At 52.3% G+C, this 18440-nt stretch overlaps 3 protein-coding genes and 1 long non-coding RNA gene across 5 annotated transcripts; 1 reads left to right on the top strand and 3 right to left on the bottom strand.

The window, feature by feature from the left end:
- Positions 1-1251: 1251 nt before the first annotated feature.
- LOC143678091 (putative thioesterase PNKD) lies at positions 1252-3910 on the bottom strand. Its single transcript, XM_077155115.1, has 3 exons — positions 3581-3910; positions 2672-2840; positions 1252-1640 (listed from the first exon to the last, which is right to left on the bottom strand). The coding sequence occupies exons 1-3, from the start codon at positions 3645-3647 to the stop codon at positions 1448-1450; spliced, it is 429 nt and encodes a 142-aa protein (XP_077011230.1). The 5' UTR covers positions 3648-3910; the 3' UTR covers positions 1252-1447.
- Positions 3911-4000: 90 nt separating this feature from the next.
- AAMP (angio associated migratory cell protein) lies at positions 4001-9302 on the top strand. 2 transcript variants are annotated; one of them, XM_077155105.1, is made up of 11 exons: positions 4001-4218; positions 4675-4836; positions 5577-5696; positions 6225-6364; positions 6631-6775; positions 7077-7160; positions 7289-7404; positions 7547-7650; positions 7849-7939; positions 8150-8304; positions 8786-9302. In XM_077155105.1, exons 1-11 carry the CDS (start codon positions 4098-4100, stop codon positions 8859-8861), a joined length of 1314 nt encoding a protein of 437 aa, XP_077011220.1. In that variant the 5' UTR covers positions 4001-4097; the 3' UTR covers positions 8862-9302. The 2 variants fall into 2 exon arrangements, with proteins under 2 accessions (XP_077011220.1, XP_077011221.1); XM_077155106.1 differs by having other exon boundaries at positions 4002-4218; positions 4678-4836; positions 8786-9301.
- LOC143678092 (uncharacterized) lies at positions 5067-7462 on the bottom strand. Its single transcript, XR_013173062.1, has 3 exons — positions 7317-7462; positions 7013-7126; positions 5067-6358 (listed from the first exon to the last, which is right to left on the bottom strand). It is a non-coding gene; the product is annotated as an uncharacterized LOC143678092 (long non-coding RNA).
- A 263-nt stretch (positions 9303-9565) lies between the features above and the next one.
- On the bottom strand, positions 9566-12384 carry GPBAR1 (G protein-coupled bile acid receptor 1). The gene is made up of 2 exons (XM_077152034.1): positions 12315-12384; positions 9566-10714 (listed from the first exon to the last, which is right to left on the bottom strand). Exon 2 carries the CDS (start codon positions 10667-10669, stop codon positions 9668-9670), a length of 1002 nt encoding a protein of 333 aa, XP_077008149.1. The 5' UTR covers positions 10670-10714; positions 12315-12384; the 3' UTR covers positions 9566-9667.
- Positions 12385-18440: the final 6056 nt, after the last annotated feature.

Raw genomic sequence — 18440 nt, 5'->3', positions numbered from 1 at the left:
GTGAGTAGCCTGTTTTCAGCCATCTGATTCCCAGTCTCCAAAGTTGCTTGGGGTCTCCCTGGGTACATCTGAAATTTCTCATTCAGGCCTATGCTTAGGCTACTCAGAACAGACAGTGAGAGGCAAAAGTTGGGAGAGGGGTGGTTGGTAGGATTTTAAGTATGGCCAGGAAGTAACCAGGGTAAAAAGAGACTGGGGTGGGGGCAGAGAAAGTGCTTTGGGGTCCCCCATCCTATCTAAGAGTTATCTAAGCCTACAACGGCTCCCACAGACTTCTGTGTTCTTTTTCCTGCTAATCCTGGGAGGACCCTGAGAAGAGCATTTCCTCTCTCAGTTTGTTCTTATTGGGTTGGGGGGCTTTTAGACCTGAGTCCCATCTCCCTTGTAGCCACCACTATCTGTAATACCAAGTGCCTCAAGCTGGAGTGGGGAAGGGGACAAGGGTCACTCTGTTGGGTGGGGGCAGAAATCAAATCGGCCCAAGGGTATAATTAGGACTTTTCATTTATGTAGTTGGTCCTAAATATATCACACAAAGGGACACTACCAGAGATGTAATAAAGTTTTACATTTAGAAGTTCAAATCATGTATGGCTCTGGTTTACTTCATGTGAAAGTGTTAGCTGTGCGAGCATTAATCTGGCTCTGCCCCAAAACATCCACTTCTTATGTCCACACTCTGGCTTGGTTTCTCCTACCTTTCCTAAGATAACCGAATATACTACCCCCCAGCAATTCCTGAGGAATACAATAGGCTGGGGAGATGGGGGACTGTCTCCTGCAATACTGGATCTAGAAGGACCTCTCAAAGTAATAGCGCTTATTAACCTTTTCTGGGATTTGGACCCTTTATACAGACATGCAATTTTGCATCTGAAGGAAGGGGAACATGGACCCCACGTGCAGAACCCCTGCCTTAGAAGTCACTCTACAAAGGAGGAAACTGAGGCCCAGAGAGGTTGAGTCATTTGGACTCAGCCAAAGAGTAGTGCTTTTTCCTCCACACCTTGAACGTCCTCTTTGGTGCCCTTTATTATTTGTTTCAGGACTGAGTGAGACCCCACCCTCTGGCCAGCAGCCCTGAGAACTTGATCCCCAAGGCCCGAGCCTAGGCATGTTGCACTTAGGTCTCTGTGGTTTCCCCACCATCCAGCCAGGAACACTGGGCGCTTCTGTGAGAGGGAGCACACATGAGTAACCAACCCCACCCTCTACACCTCCCATCCCAAGGGACTCACAACCCAGTCCTGGTTCCTTTTCACTCAAACACTCAATTTTATTTGCCTTTGGTTGGCTTCTTGGTGTGGGAGGGGTAGAGGCTGGCAGCAGCCTGGACTCCACATGCCCCCTGGTGGACCTCAGTGGCAAGGAACAGAATCAGTCAAACCTGGGGGACATCATCTGGAACCCAAAGTCAATACAGTGTAGGATAGGTTTGCAGTGTTCCTCAGGTCTGTACCCCGGAGCCAACTTCAGGAGGTGGGGCATGTGGGGAGGAGGCCCTGAACCTCTGGCTCTCATACTCGCCCGTGTTGGACGCCCGCATGTTCTGCCGAGCCTTCATCTGCTTCAAACGGTCCTTGTCCACTTCCCGCTTGGTGAGGATGAAGAGGAGGATACCACAGGGGAAGCCGATGGCCCTAGGGGTGGGGAGATGTGCACGGGGTTTGGGGAGGGGCCGAACCTAAGCCAGAGGAGTTGGGGGGAATCTCACTGGAGCTTCATCAAGCACATGAATGCTGCAGTACTTCTCGTCTCTATTCACCCTCTGTGCTGCCAGAAGGCCCCACTCAAACCGGATCCTGCTGCTGCTCTCCTTAAAGCCCTGTAACGTCTCTTCAGCACTTCCCAGCCAAGTCCAAACTTCTAGGCATGGCTCAAAAGGCCCAGTGTGGTCAGGTCTCCGCCTAACTCTTCACTTCTATGCATGAACCCAGCACTCCTGCCAAACTGACTGTGAATGAGTCTTCAGACAGCTCACCCTCTTTCCCTCTCCACATCTTGGCAAAGGTTTCCTCTGCCTGAATTGCCCCCCATCCCCTCCCAGACTGCCTTCGTCATCTAACTAACCACTGCTTGGGAGGCACCTTGGTGTGGGAGAAAGAGCATGGAGTCACAAGACCTGGTGAGAAGCCCAGCTCCGAGCCTCAGTTCCCTCCTCTGTAAAATGTGAATATAATATTTACCTCAGAAAGACTAACACATTACACTGTAAAGTACCGGCACACCTCAGGTGCTGGAAAAGTTAAATTTCCCTCCTTTCTCTTTAACGTTGATCAAGAAATACGTATTAAGATCAGAGTAAGATCCAAATCACCATGCATTGAACACGTACTAGGTGCTACTATATGACTAATACAATCTCACATGATCTCAATTAATTAATTACCAGCACTTGGGTCTCACTTCAAGCTCCCCAAAGGGAACATGAGGCCAGAGGCCCAAGTTCGAGCGGGATCAGCTAAGCATACTCCACAGAAAACCCACTGTGTCCCCAATTCCAAATATCTTCCCCCACCTCTGCCCAATTCCTCTGAGATCCCAATTCTCACATCCTATGTTCCCATAGCCTTGCTTCAGTTCACCACCTGAAACTTTGAGATGTCTCTGGGTCTTGCCCTCCCCTGGACTCCACTACCCACCGGTGGGCAAAGGGGCAGCTGAAACTCACCAGGCTAGTCCCACAGCCTTCATGGGGTTCTTGCCCCTCTTCCTGGGAATGTATTCCAGCTCAGGAGATAGGGGCTCAGGCTCTTCCTTGCACTCAGGGGAGCTGTGGCTTTGCAGTGCCCGGGACCTGTTCTGGGAAGCCTTGTTAGCTGTGGCTCCTGAAAGAATCCCTGTGGATGGAGATAAGAGCGTATGAGGAGAACGCAGGGGGAAAGGGCTTGGAGGAAGATCTGAGGAGGATGAGTGACTGCAGTTTGGAGTAACAAGTGCCTGGGAGAGTCCAAAGGGAAAATCGCTATCGAGGTGGCACCTTTGGAAACCACTTTCACGTCACTGCAGGCTCATCACCCTAGTGCCAGGAGAGCGAGCTTCGCTCTTCTTCAACTCCTCAGATGACAAGATGGGAAGGGCTGCAGTGGGACTAACAAGAGACGTGTGAAGGAGATCCGGGAAAAGGTATTCGAACTGCAGAATGTTAGAAGTGGAAGGGAGCTTAAAGATAGTCTACTCCAACCCCTCATTTTATCGAAGAGGAAGCTGAAGTCCCAAGAGATGAACTGCCTCGCCCAAGGTCAAACTGCTAATTATCCGGGGCTAGAACCCAAGCTTCCAGAAGCCCAGGGCTCTTTCCTCTGCACTGCGGTGAGTGTGAAATACCTGGAGTGCGGAAGTCTAAAAGGCTTCCTTGGGGCTGCCTCCAGCAGCGAGACCCTGAAGTGTCGTGTAACCCAACCGTAGGGGAATGGACTGGGTGACCTTTAGAGAGCATCTTTTAGACCCCAGACTCTTTAAGATCCTGCAGAGAGATGTGAGCAGGAATCGACAGCTCTAATGTCCTGCTACCGCTGGTGGGATGTGAAGGAAAGGGCAGCCCTTACAATCTTGCCCTCCCCGGGGTCCCTCTTCTTACCCCGGAGGACGCGGGCATTTCTCGCCCCCCGGCCCTTCAGCGCCGTAGCAGCTACCACCGCCGCCATGTTCAGATCCCACCCACCCCTTCACCGCGCTCTCCGCCGGGAATTGTAGTTTGCGTAAGGGGCCTCCCCCGCGTCTTCCGTCCTGTCTACAGATTAGAAACTACATCTCCCAGAAGTCCGCTGTGCGGACCCGAGAGAACTACTCTTCCCATGAGACGTCGACGGTGCGCACGCTCGCTTGTTTCACTCCTCTTAGGGGCGGAGTCAGGTCGGGCGGAGTTTGGGTTCTCCCCGCCACGCCCCGTCCCCGTCTCCCTCCTCTGCCCTGTGATTGGTGATTCAGCCAGTCAACGCCTTTCTCTATTGGCCTAGAGGTCGTCGCTCTTCTTGCCGGGGATTCGCCTACGCCTACTTCCTCCAGGGAGGAGGGGCTCGAGTTCCGCGTCGTCGCGCAGAGCTGACTCTGGGAGGCGTTTGGGCCCAGAGAAGTGGATCGGCCGCTTGCGCCGCATGGAGTCCGAATCGGAAACCGGGGCTGCCGCAGACACCCCCCCACTGGAGACCCTAAGCTTTCATGGCGATGAAGAGATTATCGAAGTGGTAGAACTGGATCCCGGTCCTCCGGACCCGGGTGAGAACTGCTGCTCTTCAGGCCATGGGACAGGAGGCGCTAACCCCTGGCCTCTGACCCCTGCTTCTCTCCCCAACCCCCCTACACCACAGTGGTCATTCCTACCGACCCCCTTCCATTCCGTCCCCTCCCCCCCACACTTAGTTCTCAGGCCCGGTTGGGGTGGGGGTTCCCCTGATGCCTCCTCTAACCCTTCCCCTCACACACCCCCTTCCCGTCATCCCCTCGGTCCTCCCTTTCCACACCGTCTTTGGCCAACCTTGGGACCTCAGCCCCTTCCTCCCCCTCCTCCCTGCCTCTTCTTGACCCTGCTACACCCCATCTGTCTGACTCCACTTCATCCTCTTGCCACATGACACCATCCCCCCCACCCACTCCCAGACCTCAGGCCTCCTCACACTCTTCCCATCCCTCTTACCACCTTCCAAACCCCATCCTTTAACCCTCTCCTCAAAGCAGATGATCTGGCCCAGGAGATGGAAGATGTGGACTTTGAGGAAGAGGAAGAAGAAGAGGAGGGCAATGAAGAGGAAGGCTGGATTCTGGAACCCCAGGAAGGGGTGGTCGGCAGCATGGAGGGCCCAGATGATAGCGAGGTCACCTTTGCATTGCACTCAGGTAGGCCTCTGAAAAGATCCGTCTTAAACTCAGTCCGCTTGGTGATTTGAGCATCAAACACCTGCTGTGGCTAGAGCATTATGAGGGGCCAAGAGATAGGGAAGATACTGGCCAGCCCTGGAGGAGCTCACAGGTAGGGGGCAGTATGATGAAATAGATAAGTTTGGCTGCTGTTGAGACAGCCTGGGTTCAAATCCTAGTGCTGCTGCTTACCAGTTTATCGCCTTTGTTAACCTTTCTATGTCTTAGTTTGCTTTAAAAAGTTGCTTTTGGTAGAAGAATAAAAGTTACCTCTGTGTGAATTAGAGGTGATAGGATCTTTTGAGGCGCATTTTAAACAAACCTTTCAAATACAAACTCTTCAAAAGAAAACAATAATTCAGTGCTCTCTTCACTCAATATGAACCCATCCTGGTGGATGGGTGCCCTGTCATGCTGAGAAGTGTAAGCCCCGCACATGCACCCGCTCCTTGTACGTGGTTTCTGTATGACAGTGAAGGGAGCATCACAGTAGCAGGGGTTAGGGGGAGATGTGCCCTGGAGAAGGACTTGGAGTTTGGCAAGCTTGGGAAAGGGGAAGATTTCCCTGAGTACGTGGTGCTTGAAACTTAGAAGAACTTGGATGCACCCTTCCTTCCCAGGAAGAAAGACATGTTGCTTTGGGTAGAAGGGGAAGTCCTGAAGGACAGAGCCCTAGACAGGAGCCCATCACCTTACTCATGGAATATCTCTTGGGACAGCATCTGTGTTTTGTGTGAGCCTGGACCCTAAGACCAACACCTTGGCAGTGACAGGGGGTGAAGATGACAAAGCCTTCGTGTGGAGGCTCAGCGATGGGGAGCTGCTCTTTGAGTGTTCAGGTGAGAGGGCTTAAGGTAGGGGCCTGGGTGAGGTTATGTCCCTCCTGGAGGTCTTGGGGGACTGGCCTGCAGTGGCTGTGTCAGCCATTTACTGACATCTGTTTTTTGCCAGCACTGTGTTTTGTTCCAGGGACTCAAAAATAATGTAGTCTTTTGGGTTGGGGACCCTGGAGAAGAAGGCATTAATTGGTCAAGGGAGTCCCAGAAAGGCCACCAGGAGACGACATGGGTGTGGGAGTAATTGGGCCGGATGTGGGTGTTTCAGGCAGAGGTGCAGAGTAGACTTGAAGAAGAAGACAGCAGAGGCCCAGGCTACCCTTGGTTGAATAAGGGGCCAGCAGTGTCTCTCCTGGGAAGACCTGGGGGTGTTTGTTCCTGGAGTTGTAGTGAGTTCGGTCACTTGTTCTGCTTTTTCCTGCCCTTCTTTTTTGCCCAATTGGTTCTTTCAGGGGACCAGATTCATGGGTCACATCCCCAGCACTGGGTTCCCTGATGTCCTCTTCTCTTTTTGCCAATTTTCCTTTGCAGGCCACAAAGACTCTGTGACTTGTGCTGGTTTCAGCCATGATTCTACCCTGGTAGCCACAGGGGACATGAGTGGTCTCTTGAAAGTGTGGCAGGTAGACACCAAGGAGGAGGTCTGGTCTTTCGAAGCAGGAGACCTGGAGGTGAGATCATCAGAGTGGAATTCATCTCTGTGGGGCCTTGGGTGGAGGGTGAGAGGTTGGAGATCCAGTTCCACCTCTCCCAGACCAAGCCCCTCTGACTTAATATACCCCTGAGGTGCCCAGGGGCAGCAGGAATGTTAATACCTGTTACCTGGAAAGTCTTCTCTGACCCTGGGCACAGGGAAAGCTTAGGTGGGAGTCATGGGTCAGTCTCCCATGTGGGATGGGGTGACAGGCCTCCCTGCTGACCCTTTCTCTCCTCCCAGTGGATGGAGTGGCACCCTCGGGCACCTGTCCTCCTGGCGGGCACGGCTGATGGCAACACTTGGATGTGGAAGGTCCCAAATGGTGACTGTAAGACCTTCCAGGGCCCCAACTGCCCAGCCACCTGTGGCCGAGTACTCCCTGATGGTGAGAGCAGCTCCCTCCCTTAAGGGTCACTGTGGTTGCAGAGAAGTTGATCCAGAACTACACTCCTGCACAAGTTCCCTCCTGGGTCACACCCGGTCAGTTCTGAGGCCTGATCTCTGGAGCACTGTCCTCCCAGGCCCTCAAGCAGGCAGCTCCCCCTTTCTCAGCCTAAGTGGATCCCCTCTGCTGTTCCAGGGCAATGTCTGTCCCTTCTTATCCCCTGTTCCTTCCTATTACCTTGCTGGGTATATCTGAGCAAGCTTTATCTCCTTTCTTCATTGCTGCCTGTGGGGCTCTCCAGGGAAGAGAGCTGTGGTCGGCTATGAAGATGGCACCATCAGGATCTGGGACCTGAAACAGGGAACCCCGATTCATGTATTAAAAGGTACCAGGTGGGGAGGGTGCTGGGGAGAGTGTCACCTGGGCCCTTCCTGGGGAGGTAGCTGAGAACATGGGGCAGGAGTCAGAGGGGAGACAGGATAAAACCTGACTTGTACTCCTGCTCTGTCCTAGGGACTGAGGGTCACCAGGGTCCTCTAACCTGTGTGGCCACCAACCAGGATGGCAGCCTGATCCTCACTGGCTCTGTGGACTGCCAAGCCAAGCTGGTCAGCGCCACCACCGGCAAGGCGAGTGGCTCCTAGCTGTGGAGCCCTCCACTTTCCCCTCTTTTTTTCCTCTTTCCTGCTCCCTGCTCTCCCCACTGCCTTTCTTCTGTCATAAAGGACCCAGTTTCCCATCTCTTCTCTGATCCTCTTCTCTTGTTCATAGGTGGTGGGTGTTTTCAGACCTGAGACCATGGCCTCCCAGCCCAGCCTTGGGGAGGGGGAGGAGAGTGAGTCCAACTCGGTGGAATCCTTGGGCTTCTGCAGTGTGTGAGTGTGAGCTGGGGCCTGGGCCTGGAGGTGGGGAGGGACTGGGACAACTGAGGGTCATAATTGTGGTTTCAGGCAGTAGTGGTGGGGAAGAGGGAGTCTTGGGGTGAGTGGCTAGAGGGCAGGGCAGGGGAACCAGGAGATGATAAAGAGCATCTGAGACCAACCTGGACCTTCATGGTACTCTTCTCTGCCCAGGATGCCCCTGGCAGCTGTTGGTTACCTGGATGGGACCTTGGCCATTTACGACCTGTCTACACAGACCCTCCGGCACCAGTGTCAGCACCAGGTACAGGCAGCCTGGAGCCAAGTGTCCTGTGGGTTGTGGCTGAGGCCGTGGGGAAGTCCAGCATCTACTCCAGACCCCACCCCTCCTTAGTCTTTCTCTGTGATCCACGTTCCCCCCCTCTCTCCCACCCTTCCTTCCTGAGAGCTGGGAACAGGTACCTCTCAGTTCTCAAAGTCCTGGCTTTTTCTGCCTCTGTTGTCTTGTGTACAGTCGGGCATTGTGCAGCTGCTGTGGGAGACGGGCACAGCCGTGGTTTACACCTGCAGCCTGGATGGCATTGTGCGCCTCTGGGATGCCCGCACTGGCCGCCTGCTCACTGACTACCGGGGCCACACAGCCGAGATCCTGGACTTCGCCCTCAGCAAGTGAGTGAATAGGCAAGGGCTGGGGTCTCTATGTGTATCTGGAAGGTGGGAGTAGCATGTGGGGGTACATAGGGTCCTTGGGGTATGGGGGAGGGGATTCCTAAGGGAAGTCAGGCCCCAAGGCCTGGTCCCTACCTGTGAGGCAGGAGTTCTGGGAAGCCTGGCTTCACCCTAGGGAGTCACGGCCTCGGATCCAGCCACCAGTCCGAGGTTTATAGGGACCTATCCCAGGTACAGGGCTGAGAGGCTGATCCTAATCTCCCATGTGGCTCAGTTTTGTTCTTCTCCCCTGCTGGGGTTTCCTTGTTTTACCCCTCGCTGGTTGCTCTTCAGGTGACACCATTCAGTGTGGACATGCGAGCACAGCACTGGGCACTAGGGGTCCACAAGGGAGCATGCACTTGAGGAGCTCGTGACTCTACAACCCCACCCTAGGGCTCCAGATCCCTGGTCCCTTCAGCCCCGTGCTTCTTTTCCACAGAGACGCCTCCCTGGTGGTGACTACGTCAGGAGACCATAAAGCGAAAGTGTTTTGTGTCCAGAGACCTGACCGTTAATTGGCTGCAGCCTCTGGCTGTGGCTGGTGTCGGGAGGATGAAGTCCTCCCCACCAGCAGAGGCAGTCAAGTGCAGAGCGAAGAGGAGAGGAGGGGGCCTTGGACTACTTTCATCCCCTTCAAACTGACTTGCCCCCTCTCTGTCCCTTTCTTCTCTTTAGAGACCCAACCTTTTGGGCCCTTCCCTCCTGCCCCCCTCGCCCAGACCAGGCGGGTCCCTCCGGGGGAGGTTCAGACCTCTTTCACTTTCACTTTCGTTTGCTGGTGTGAGCCATGGGGTGGGGTGGGGGGCGTATTTGTACGTGGGGAGTAGATCTTTCAAGTTCCCTTTCTTTCCTTTCCCAAGTCTCTGGGGGTGGAAAGAAGGAAGAGATACTAGCTACAGATTTTAAAAATGTAAATAAAATATACTTCCCAGAGGCAGTGTCTGTGGATTTTCTTCTGGACAGGAGGAGGGACTACTGAGGCATGTGCTGGTCCCCCAAAAGATCTTTAGGGTTTCAATATACCTCCGTTCACCCTCTCTTGAGTGGTGGTCTGTGCTCACCTTACAGTTGCCTACTTTCCTAGAGTGTGAATTTCCCTTGATTGATACACATCTTGCTCTTTAGCTTCTTGGCAAAGCTCTTCCCCCTGCCCCTCCCTTTCTTAGTGGAATATGATAACCACCAAGTGGGCCAGAAGAACTTTATTCAGCCAGGGAAGAGCCAAATATGGGGCAGAGTCTTTGATCCAGAGGGGTGGGGGTGATAGGGAGGGGCTGGTGGCAGAAATGGATGGATGCTTCTAGAAGGAGTCCACAGAGGACTAGCTTAGGTCCAGGTTGACGCTGCTTTGGCTCCTGGTGTGGTAGGCAGGGCTGGGGCAAGGGTTGCCCCGGGAGGCTCTTCCCCGTGGCCCTCGCGGTCCCTGCAGCCATCTTCGGGCGGCTGCCTTCCAGGGGGCTGTGTAACGGTGATCACCTAGCCCCATGGCCACAGGCACTGCCGCCGCACTGGCGCTGCCCAGTGAAATGAGGGACAGCAGAGTTGCAGGCCCCAGCGGTGGGCGCTGCTCGTAGGCCAAGACCGAGAGGAGCAAGGTGGCCACATAGGGCCCCCAGCAGAGCCCGAAGAGCAGTGTGGCTCCTGCCTGCGCTCTTGCCTGCCTCCAGGTAAGGGCCCGGGCCAGGGCTGAGGGTGCACCGCGGCACACAGCCCGCTCCAGTCGCTGGATGTCCTGCAGCTGGCGATGGGCTGTGGCTAACACGCGGATGCACAGCAGGGCAGCAGCCCCTATAGCCGGCAGCAGGATCCCATAGACTTCAAGGTAGAGGTAGGGTGCTGGGAAAATGGCCTGGGAGCTGCAGTTGGCACTGGGGGCCCAGTGGTTCCACCCTAGTGCAGGCAGGCTGGCAAACAGCAGGGGCCCGGCCCAGGTGAGGAGCAGGGCCAGCCGAGTGCTCCCCTGGGGCCGCAGGGGCCGCAGCACCGCCATGTAGCGTTCCCCGTGCACCAGCAGGAGGTTGGCGAGCAGGGAGAGGAAGGAGAAGTTCGGGGCCAGATAGAGGAGGAGGCAGGGCCAGTAGCCCCAGCGGCTCTGGTTCCATAGCCCTGGCAGTGTGGGCAGTGTCAGCCCTGTGAGCAGCCCAGCCAGCAGCAGGCTCAGGAAGAAGCAGCCGGCAGGTGGGCTGCGCAGGCGGCGGTCCCGGGCGATGCCCAGGGCCAGGAGCAGGTTGGCAGCAACAATGAGGCTTGACAGGGTCAGGGAGAGCCCCAGGGCCCCCACGGGAACAGGACTGGGCACCTGCCCGGTGCTGTTGGGTCTCATCTTGGGCCTTGGGACAAGGGAGACGTGGCACAGCAGCTGGCATGCCTAGATGGAGGATGGGGGGAGGCAGGGTTAGGGCAGGGCTGCAGCTCACTGTCCTGACAGGGACTGCACATTAAGCCAGAGGGCATAGACCAATGGACTGTGGTCAGATCCTGTTTGCTGATAAACATATTTTTTCCAATTGTCTCCTAAACTTGCAGAAATTCATGTTTTAGGTTTTCTTGAAAAATCAGGTTCTACGCATATATGGGAGCAACCATCAGGAGCTGAGGGGTGGCTGCCCTTCAGACAGTTTGCCACAGTCCCCACCCCACCACCTTCACCCCTTTCTGTTATCTGCCTGGCCCCAGAGGGCAGCTGTGTTTGTCTCTGTTTAGACCGAAAGGCAGACCCCTGCAACTCCAAAGCATCTTATCCAGCCCCCTGCCTCCACCTGGCGAAGCGTCTAACTTAGCCAAAAGAGAGGGTAGGCTCTGGCTGTAGCCGTCATTCTGCCAGCCAGTGTTGAGAGCCTCCTTCTGGCCAAGTCCATGGTAGTAAGGTGACTGAGATAGGATCCCTGTCTTCAGATGCTTACACCCTGGTTGAGGAGACAACCGGATCAATTATGGCCCCCGAGCATTAAGGCAGATTTTGTGTTACTAAGGGTTGGAGGAAGGAAGGGGGCAGGAGTGAGACAGGTGCCAGGGCAATGGGTGGCAGCAGGCAGGATGCCCTATCCCCTACACCCTCTCCTCCCATCCGCCCTTGTAGTGGTTACAGCTCAGTAAGCAGCCTCCGGGTAGGACTTCCAGCCCATAAAGTTGACTCGTCCGCTCCACGCTAGCAACAGGGCCCTTCCTGGAAGCTGGAGGGAGGAGAGGAGGTGCTGGGGGTTGTGGGGGGGCTGTGGGTGGCAGTGATGCTGAGTCCAGAGGAGTGGGAGGAGCAGCCAGCCAGCAGGGCCTGGCCACTCCATGGTTTCGATCTGTCCTTGTCCTTCCTTTCCCTTCTCTCCCTGTTCTCAACCCCCCAGTTCGTGGCCCCACCACCACCACCACATCGTGGGAATAGGGGAGGGTCCTGGGTCCTGTGTCCTGTGGGAGCTCCTGCTTCTGTCAACAAGGGGAGCAGCTGCTGTTGCTAGGAATAAAGTCAACAAGGAAAGGATTCCCTCCTTGTTCACAACAGTTTCCTTCCGACAGGTCAGAGAATCACAGGGTCCCTTGGCACCCAGACCTGAGAGGGAGATGCTCCTCCTTCCATTCCCTGTTCCTCCGGAGCCCCTGAAGCCTGGCCTTCAAGTCACTGAGCCCCTACCCCCTCCCATTAGCCCATTTCCTCATCCTCAGTTTCCCCCAGCACTCTCCACCCAGGCCATTTCTCCCTTTCCTGTGGCCCTCCAGTTTCCGTTTCCCTCTTCCCTGCACCATCAAATCTGTTAAACCCCATGAGACCTCAGGGGCCTTTGGTCCAAACCTGGCCTCGGGAACCTGAACTGGAGCTCCCAGTCTGACTTGGAGTAGTTCTAACCATCCCACCTCCATCAGAGCAGTGAAAAAGGCAGGGACCAGTGTCCAGGTGTGACATCCACGCATGGTCTCTTCAGGATCTCGGGCTGAGGTGTGGGTGTGTGGCCCAGGGTGGGGAAGGAGCTACTTACATGGCTGTGGGGGACAAGTGCCGTTTGCCCAGCCGGGACTTTCCTCTGAGGGTCAGGGAGTTGCTCGCCTTCTGTGGGGACGGCGGCGGGCCCCTGGGATCTGCTGCCCTAGCTCTGCCCGGCCCCGCCTCTGGGGGTGGGACCTGGCACTCTGAGCTGCAGAAACTGGGAGTCCTCCCCACCAAGCGCCCCTCTGCTCCCAGCCCATCCCACAACCAGCCACCAACCATCCCTTGCCACCTGGCTAGCAGGCCCCTTCTCACCCCCTGCTGGGAGCCCTCCCCCTCCTACTTCCCAGTTAATCTGAGAAATGCATTTAAATTGAGGAATAATCGTAATTTAGTCTACCACCCCTCCTGCTTACCGCCCTAGCGAATGCATTTACATTTTGAGACTAAACCTCCAAGAGAGGCCAGCCGGCTAACTGCTGGTCTGCTTAGGGTAGTGTGTGTGTGTGTGTGTTTGTGTGTGATGGGGCAGGGGTGGGGGTGTTTGAGGGTTATTGGTGGCTGATTCACTGCACTTCATCCCATCACCTGCTTGGCCTTCAGCTCACAAGGTCAACCTGGCCTTCCTAACTCTGGGGCAAGTCACACATTTTCTTAAAGTACTTTTTGAGTCAAATTCTGGGCTATGAGGTACAAATGGCTTTGGTGGCCTTGACCTTGGGCAAGTTACCGCTGGACTTCAATTTTCCCACCCATAAATGGGTACAAGAAAACCCCACTTCTCAGAGCTGTGGTGGGGCTATCATGCGGTAACACATTCCGCGGTGCCTGACCCTTAATGGGGTCTTGGCCAATGACTCCTCTCCCTCCTCCTCCATGCTGGTGAGCAAACATGATCCAGTTCGGATGCAGATAGGCTGGGTTCAAATCCCATTTAGGATCCTGGCTGGGATCCTACTTTTCAGCTCTGTGAACTTAGGCAAATTACTGAAGTTCTTTCACCTTCTTTCCCTCATCTGCAGGCTGAGGCTCAAATTGTATTCACCTGTTCTGAGAATAAAGTGAGAAGGTGTGCCAAGGACGGCACCCCACATACAAGCATGTAATGAAAGGCCACTCAATATCAATGCCGTAAGGATTCCTGCCCTCTCCAGCCACCTGTCTCCTCTAAGAAAGAATGCCTCTGAGAAGGCAAGTAGGGCGCCTATGAAAAAGCAAGGGTGGGGGAAGGGTGACTCTTGCTCCACAGGGAAACTGAGGAAATTAGGTAGAGAGAGAGGAAAGGGCAAGTTCAGGATAAGAAGCCAAGAGCTAGGGTGTCCTACTTCCCACCTTATATCAAGTCTTTGCAGCTTTGAGGTAAGGGAGGGAAGAGAAGCCAGACATTCTTTCTTGAGGCCTGAAATGGAAGGGAATAGGCTGAAAGTGCAGCAAGAAAGTTAGAGGTGAGGCATTAAGAAAGACTTCCTTGCTGAAGTGCACAGGTAGAAGGGCCGAGGGGCCTTCTGGGCTCTCTGGGGAAGGCTTGGGCCTGACAGGCTCGAGGCCTGAGGTATCTAGCTCTGCCAACGCTACATAGCCAGTCAGGGGCCTGGAGAGAGACCATCAGGACAAAAAGTGGGAGGAGGCAAATGTCCAGCCTCTAAGTTATCCTCAAGGGAGCTGGTGGGTGGGAGGAGTCGGTTCCAGCAGGCAGGCCTCAGCTCCATGCTATCCAGTAGGGCAGGAGTCAGAGGCTCTGGGAGAGTTCAACCTGGGGTCTAGACAGAAGTGGGTGTGGGGCCCCTCAGATATTGGACTGCCAGGAATAAACAGACCTTTCTGTTCCCAGCATCCCGGGACCCAGGATGTCTGTGTTTCTTCTTCACTGCTCTGTTTAAACACTGTGGCGGATGACGTGGAAAGGGGGACGAGTTGGGTGAGTGGGAGCTGGGAAGCCTGGGTTCTGTCCCCTACTTGGCCCTACTTTTTCCTTCCTGGATGATCCCACTTCTCTGTTCTCCCAGCCAGCCCTGGGCCTGACTCATCCCCAGCCTCCGCCTTCACCCACAGAAGGGCTCTGAGGAGGGCATTTTTGGATGTGCCAGCTGATGCTGGAGGCCCTAGCGTGCCCACTCCGAACCCCTTCCTCTTTTCCTGAGCTAGACTGGGTCAGGGGGCCCAATCCAGACTCTAGTGTAGACTCCTCTTTGGTCTCCCTGGCCCATTTTCACTCTCTTACGTACTTGAATTTCTCTCTGCTGACCAAAGACATTGGACCAGGGTTGGGGTACTAACTCTGGACACACAGAGGCCATGGGGTGGGATGAGGGCTTCCTGGGCCCTGGTTGGGCCCTCTTTCTTGAGCCCCTACTCAATGCTCTTCACCCCTGCTAGGCAAAAGCAGACCAGCCCCTTGGAGCCTCTGAAGGGCTTTAATAACAATATTGTGACCTAGCGACTGAGCAAGATCCTGGCTTCCGGAAGTGCTGTCAGCCATATGGGCAGAATAAACCCTGTTCCTTCCTGTTAGGTCTAAACAACCAGGTCTCCAGGTCTAGGATGGCTGGCTGGGTCAGTAACAACCCCCTAGGAAGGAGCTACAGAATTGGAGCTCTTTTAGTAATCCCCAGAGGAGGGCAGCATTGCTGGAATTCAAAATAACCACCACTGAAGAAACCCGGGTGGGGTCTTAAACCTGTGGAGCTATAGGACAAGGGCCCATCAGAATGAAGGTAACTGAGTAGCAACTACCAAGTACCAGCTGATGCAGTAGCTAGGGCCACTTACTTTCCTGGTTTCCACTTCCTATGTTGGCCTTGTTTCCTTTCCTGCCAAGGCCCTAGTTCTCTGCTTGCCCAGATCTCACCTTATCCAGAGGTTCCCCCACCCTGAAGCTCTGTTGCAGGGAAGGGTCACCTTAGCAGGATAGCGACACAGGCACCCCCAGGGAAGACCTGGGAAACCTCCAGATCCAACAGTGCCTTGTTGCTTGGCTTACATTGATTTTTCTTTGCTCCCCACCCCAGTCCCACCACTCCTGGCCCCTTGAAGGCACAGAATGGAACTAAGATTTATTTAATGTCAATAAATGCCTATAACATAGTAGGCACTTACCTGTTCTCTTTTGCTTTTAAAATCCCTATGAGGTAGGTGGTGTTAAATCCAACTAAAGATGACAACAGGACTCAGATTAAGCAATTTCTCCAGTTGCACAGCTAGTGAGTGGTGGAACCTGGATTTCAATCTAGGTCTGACTCCAAAACATTCTTTTCTGCCTCTATAGCTCCCATTCAAGGACGATGCCACTTCCCATGTATGATCGCAAGGGGCAGGTGAGCCAATTACCAGTAATCCAGACTATTCTTTCCCCAGAACACACTGCCGCTTTCCTCCCACAATCCCCAGGCCTTGGCTCAAGTTAGAGTGGACCTCTTTACCGCAAAGGGGAGTGAGGGTTTTTGAGACTAGTTCTATATTAATGTCTAAGTGTCCTGGAAATAAGGGAAAGGGGGCAGTTAAGTCTGGAGAGTTTTCACCAGCGTGGATTTTTAATGGTAACAAATAGTTTATTTTGAAATTAGATAATTCCTTAACATTACTGCAGAAGATATTTAATGCTTTTCTCCTAATTCTGTATTTTCTAAGCAACCATGGTTTTGTCATGAACAGTTCTTTACAGAAATCGATTCCCACCACTGGTGAGAGATTAGAGTTCCAATACTGAGGGGTTATGTTCTAAAGTTGGCAACAATGTAAAAATTGCTCCTAGTAAAAACAAATTGAAATCCCTTCAACAGCTCAGTGAGTACACAAGATATGTCACCATATATATCTCTATATATCTAATACAGCCAAGTTTTTCCCCAGCACTGAAACAGATCCCATACCAACAGTAGTCGCTGAGGGTTATGGCATAGGGAAATCCTGGACTGACTCGGCCTGCTGAAGATCTCTCTCCACTGAAGCCAAAGGGTTAGTTAGCCTCCTGGACAGGAGAGCACGCTCTGGGACATTTATTTGTTGAATAGATGGGCATATAAGCGGTATTAAAATTTTTACCCCAAAGGGGAATAGCTCATTTTCACTTAACATGTTTATGAACATTCCACCCTGAATCAAAGCTCCACACAGGTGACTGCTTATAGTCACTTTTAGATGCTCACCTTTAGAGAATTGCATGAAGCAAAGAAATCAAAACCGGATGGTAAATCAGAGCTGTGAACTCTCCACAAGTACACTGAAATGAAGTAAAATAAAAGTTGGATGATTGAATGACCCGTAGTTTTCAGACTTCTGGACGGTGATACATAGTAAAAAAATATTTTTACAGCCCAGTCAAGATGTCTTAAACATGTTTCAAAACTAATACTTTCTGCAGGTATACTCACTGCCCTCCCCACTATGTGGGACATGACTCCCAGCAGTGTAAATCACTCGGGCAACATGGTATTGCTCCTGGGGATGAGCCAGAACCCGATATCATGGGATTGGAAAAGCCTTCTTCACCAAAAAGGGGAAGAGAGATATGGGACAGTTTCACTGGCTGAAAGATTTCAAACAGAGTTGAGAGGTTATCCTGGAGGTTATTCTTACACATTATATAGATGTCCCTTTTTAGTTTATGGTGTATTGGAGTGGCTAGAGGGAAGTACCTGAAACTGTTGAGCTGTGTTCCAATAGCCTGGATTCTTGAAGATGACTGTATAACTAAATAGCTTTTACAATGTGACTGTGTAATTGTGAAAACCTTGTGCCTGATGCTCCTTTTATCCAGGGTATGGACAGATGAGTAAGAAAATACAAAAAAGTAAAGAATGGGGTGGAGGTGGGATAACAGGTACAGGATATTTTGGGTGCTATTTTTAACTTTTATTCTTATTTTTGAAGTATTGAAAATGTTCAAAAATTGATTGTGGTGATGGATGCACAACTATTATGATGATATTGTGAACCACTGATTGTATTCTTTGGATGATTTTATGGTATGTGAATATAACTCAATAATACTGCATTAAAAACAGCCCAAATTTACCTTAATAAGTGTGATGCCTTCTGATTAATCTACTATATTTTACTGCATTTCTTAAAAATGCTGGTGGTTGTTACACAAAACTCATGTGTCATAGATAAAGCATACAAATATGCCACACACACATGCACAAAGGAGTGTATTTAAGGCTGGTACAACATGAATAAGGTCAGGGGACTGTATCACGGTCCTGGTTGTGACAGTGACCTACGATTACAGGAGACGTTTCCACCGGGGGAATCTGGGCAAAGGCTTCACAGGATCTCTATTATTTCTTACTACATATCAATCTGCAAGCATCTCATAATAAAAACTTTAGGAAATACAAATGCTGGTTGTGACACAGTCAAATGATCTCACAATTCATTACTAAGTTGCAAACCAGCTTTAAACAAGCTGCCCTAGAGCAAGACAAATTCCAAGGAAAACAAGGAGGCAGAAATGATGAGGATGGCTGCAGACAACTAGGAAAGTACCCCTGAAATTCTTCTGATAATTTCTTACTACACAAACTTTCTGAATCAATTTTATTTTTAGGATCAGTGTCCTGCTAAGGGAGCATATTCTGCTGCGCTCTGAGCTATTTCTTAGGCCAGCATCTCCCAAAGTGTGTTGAGTAGGGTGCTAATTTTTTTAGGCTGTTGTGTGAGAAAAGTGGAACTTTGGCCAATTAGTTTGCATCAGCCATCCATGTCCTGCAGAATCATACACAATGCAACACATTTTGGGAAATGCTATATTATTCATTATAAAAGAATGAATAATTTGCCTATAATTATCCCAGGAACATCTTGGTGACTCAACACCAGCCAGGTAGACTTAGTGACCAGGCTTTATAATAAAAATACTCAGATTTCCTCAGAAATGTCAATCAGTAGCTCACTAGCTAGCCATTTTCTCCTATAAAAGGAGGCTGAGGATTTAGACCTGAGGGGCTCTTGAACCAAACGTTTTTCACCTCAGTTTTGCAGGTGTGCCCTTTTCATCTTCCTCTCTCTTTTGGATTCATGGTCCAGAAACCCGTCAAATGCTCAAGTAAGATAGAAAGATTTTCTTTATTAATGACCCCAACCGTATTTCTTTAGATACAGGAGTTTTGAACTCAAATACTTGGGAGAAAACAAGTTAAGATTGCATTATCCTGCAACTCATTACCAGTAACATATT

The sequence above is a fragment of the Tamandua tetradactyla genome, chromosome 3, assembly GCF_023851605.1.
Source record: "Tamandua tetradactyla isolate mTamTet1 chromosome 3, mTamTet1.pri, whole genome shotgun sequence".
Lineage (NCBI taxonomy): Eukaryota > Metazoa > Chordata > Mammalia > Pilosa > Myrmecophagidae > Tamandua > Tamandua tetradactyla.
Note: the sequence above shows the minus strand (reverse complement) of the source record. Positions and strands in the feature narration are given on the sequence as shown.

Bases quoted from the DNA above. Each gene is read 5' to 3' on its own strand.
- GPBAR1 (XM_077152034.1), bottom strand. From the start codon at position 10,669: ATGAGACCCAACAGCACCGGGCAGGTGCCCAGTCCTGTTCCCGTGGGG.
- AAMP (XM_077155105.1), top strand. From the start codon at position 4,098: ATGGAGTCCGAATCGGAAACCGGGGCTGCCGCAGACACCCCCCCACTG. The intron at 6,365-6,630 runs GTGAGATCATCA...CTCTCCTCCCAG, and splicing joins TCGAAGCAGGAGACCTGGAG to TGGATGGAGTGGCACCCTCG. The intron at 7,940-8,149 runs GTACAGGCAGCC...TCTTGTGTACAG, and splicing joins GGCACCAGTGTCAGCACCAG to TCGGGCATTGTGCAGCTGCT.
- LOC143678091 (XM_077155115.1), bottom strand. From the start codon at position 3,647: ATGGCGGCGGTGGTAGCTGCTACGGCGCTGAAGGGCCGGGGGGCGAGA. The intron at 2,841-3,580 runs GTAAGAAGAGGG...CTCCATCCACAG, and splicing joins AAATGCCCGCGTCCTCCGGG to GGATTCTTTCAGGAGCCACA. The intron at 1,641-2,671 runs GTGAGTTTCAGC...CCCCACCCCTAG, and splicing joins AAGGCTGTGGGACTAGCCTG to GGCCATCGGCTTCCCCTGTG.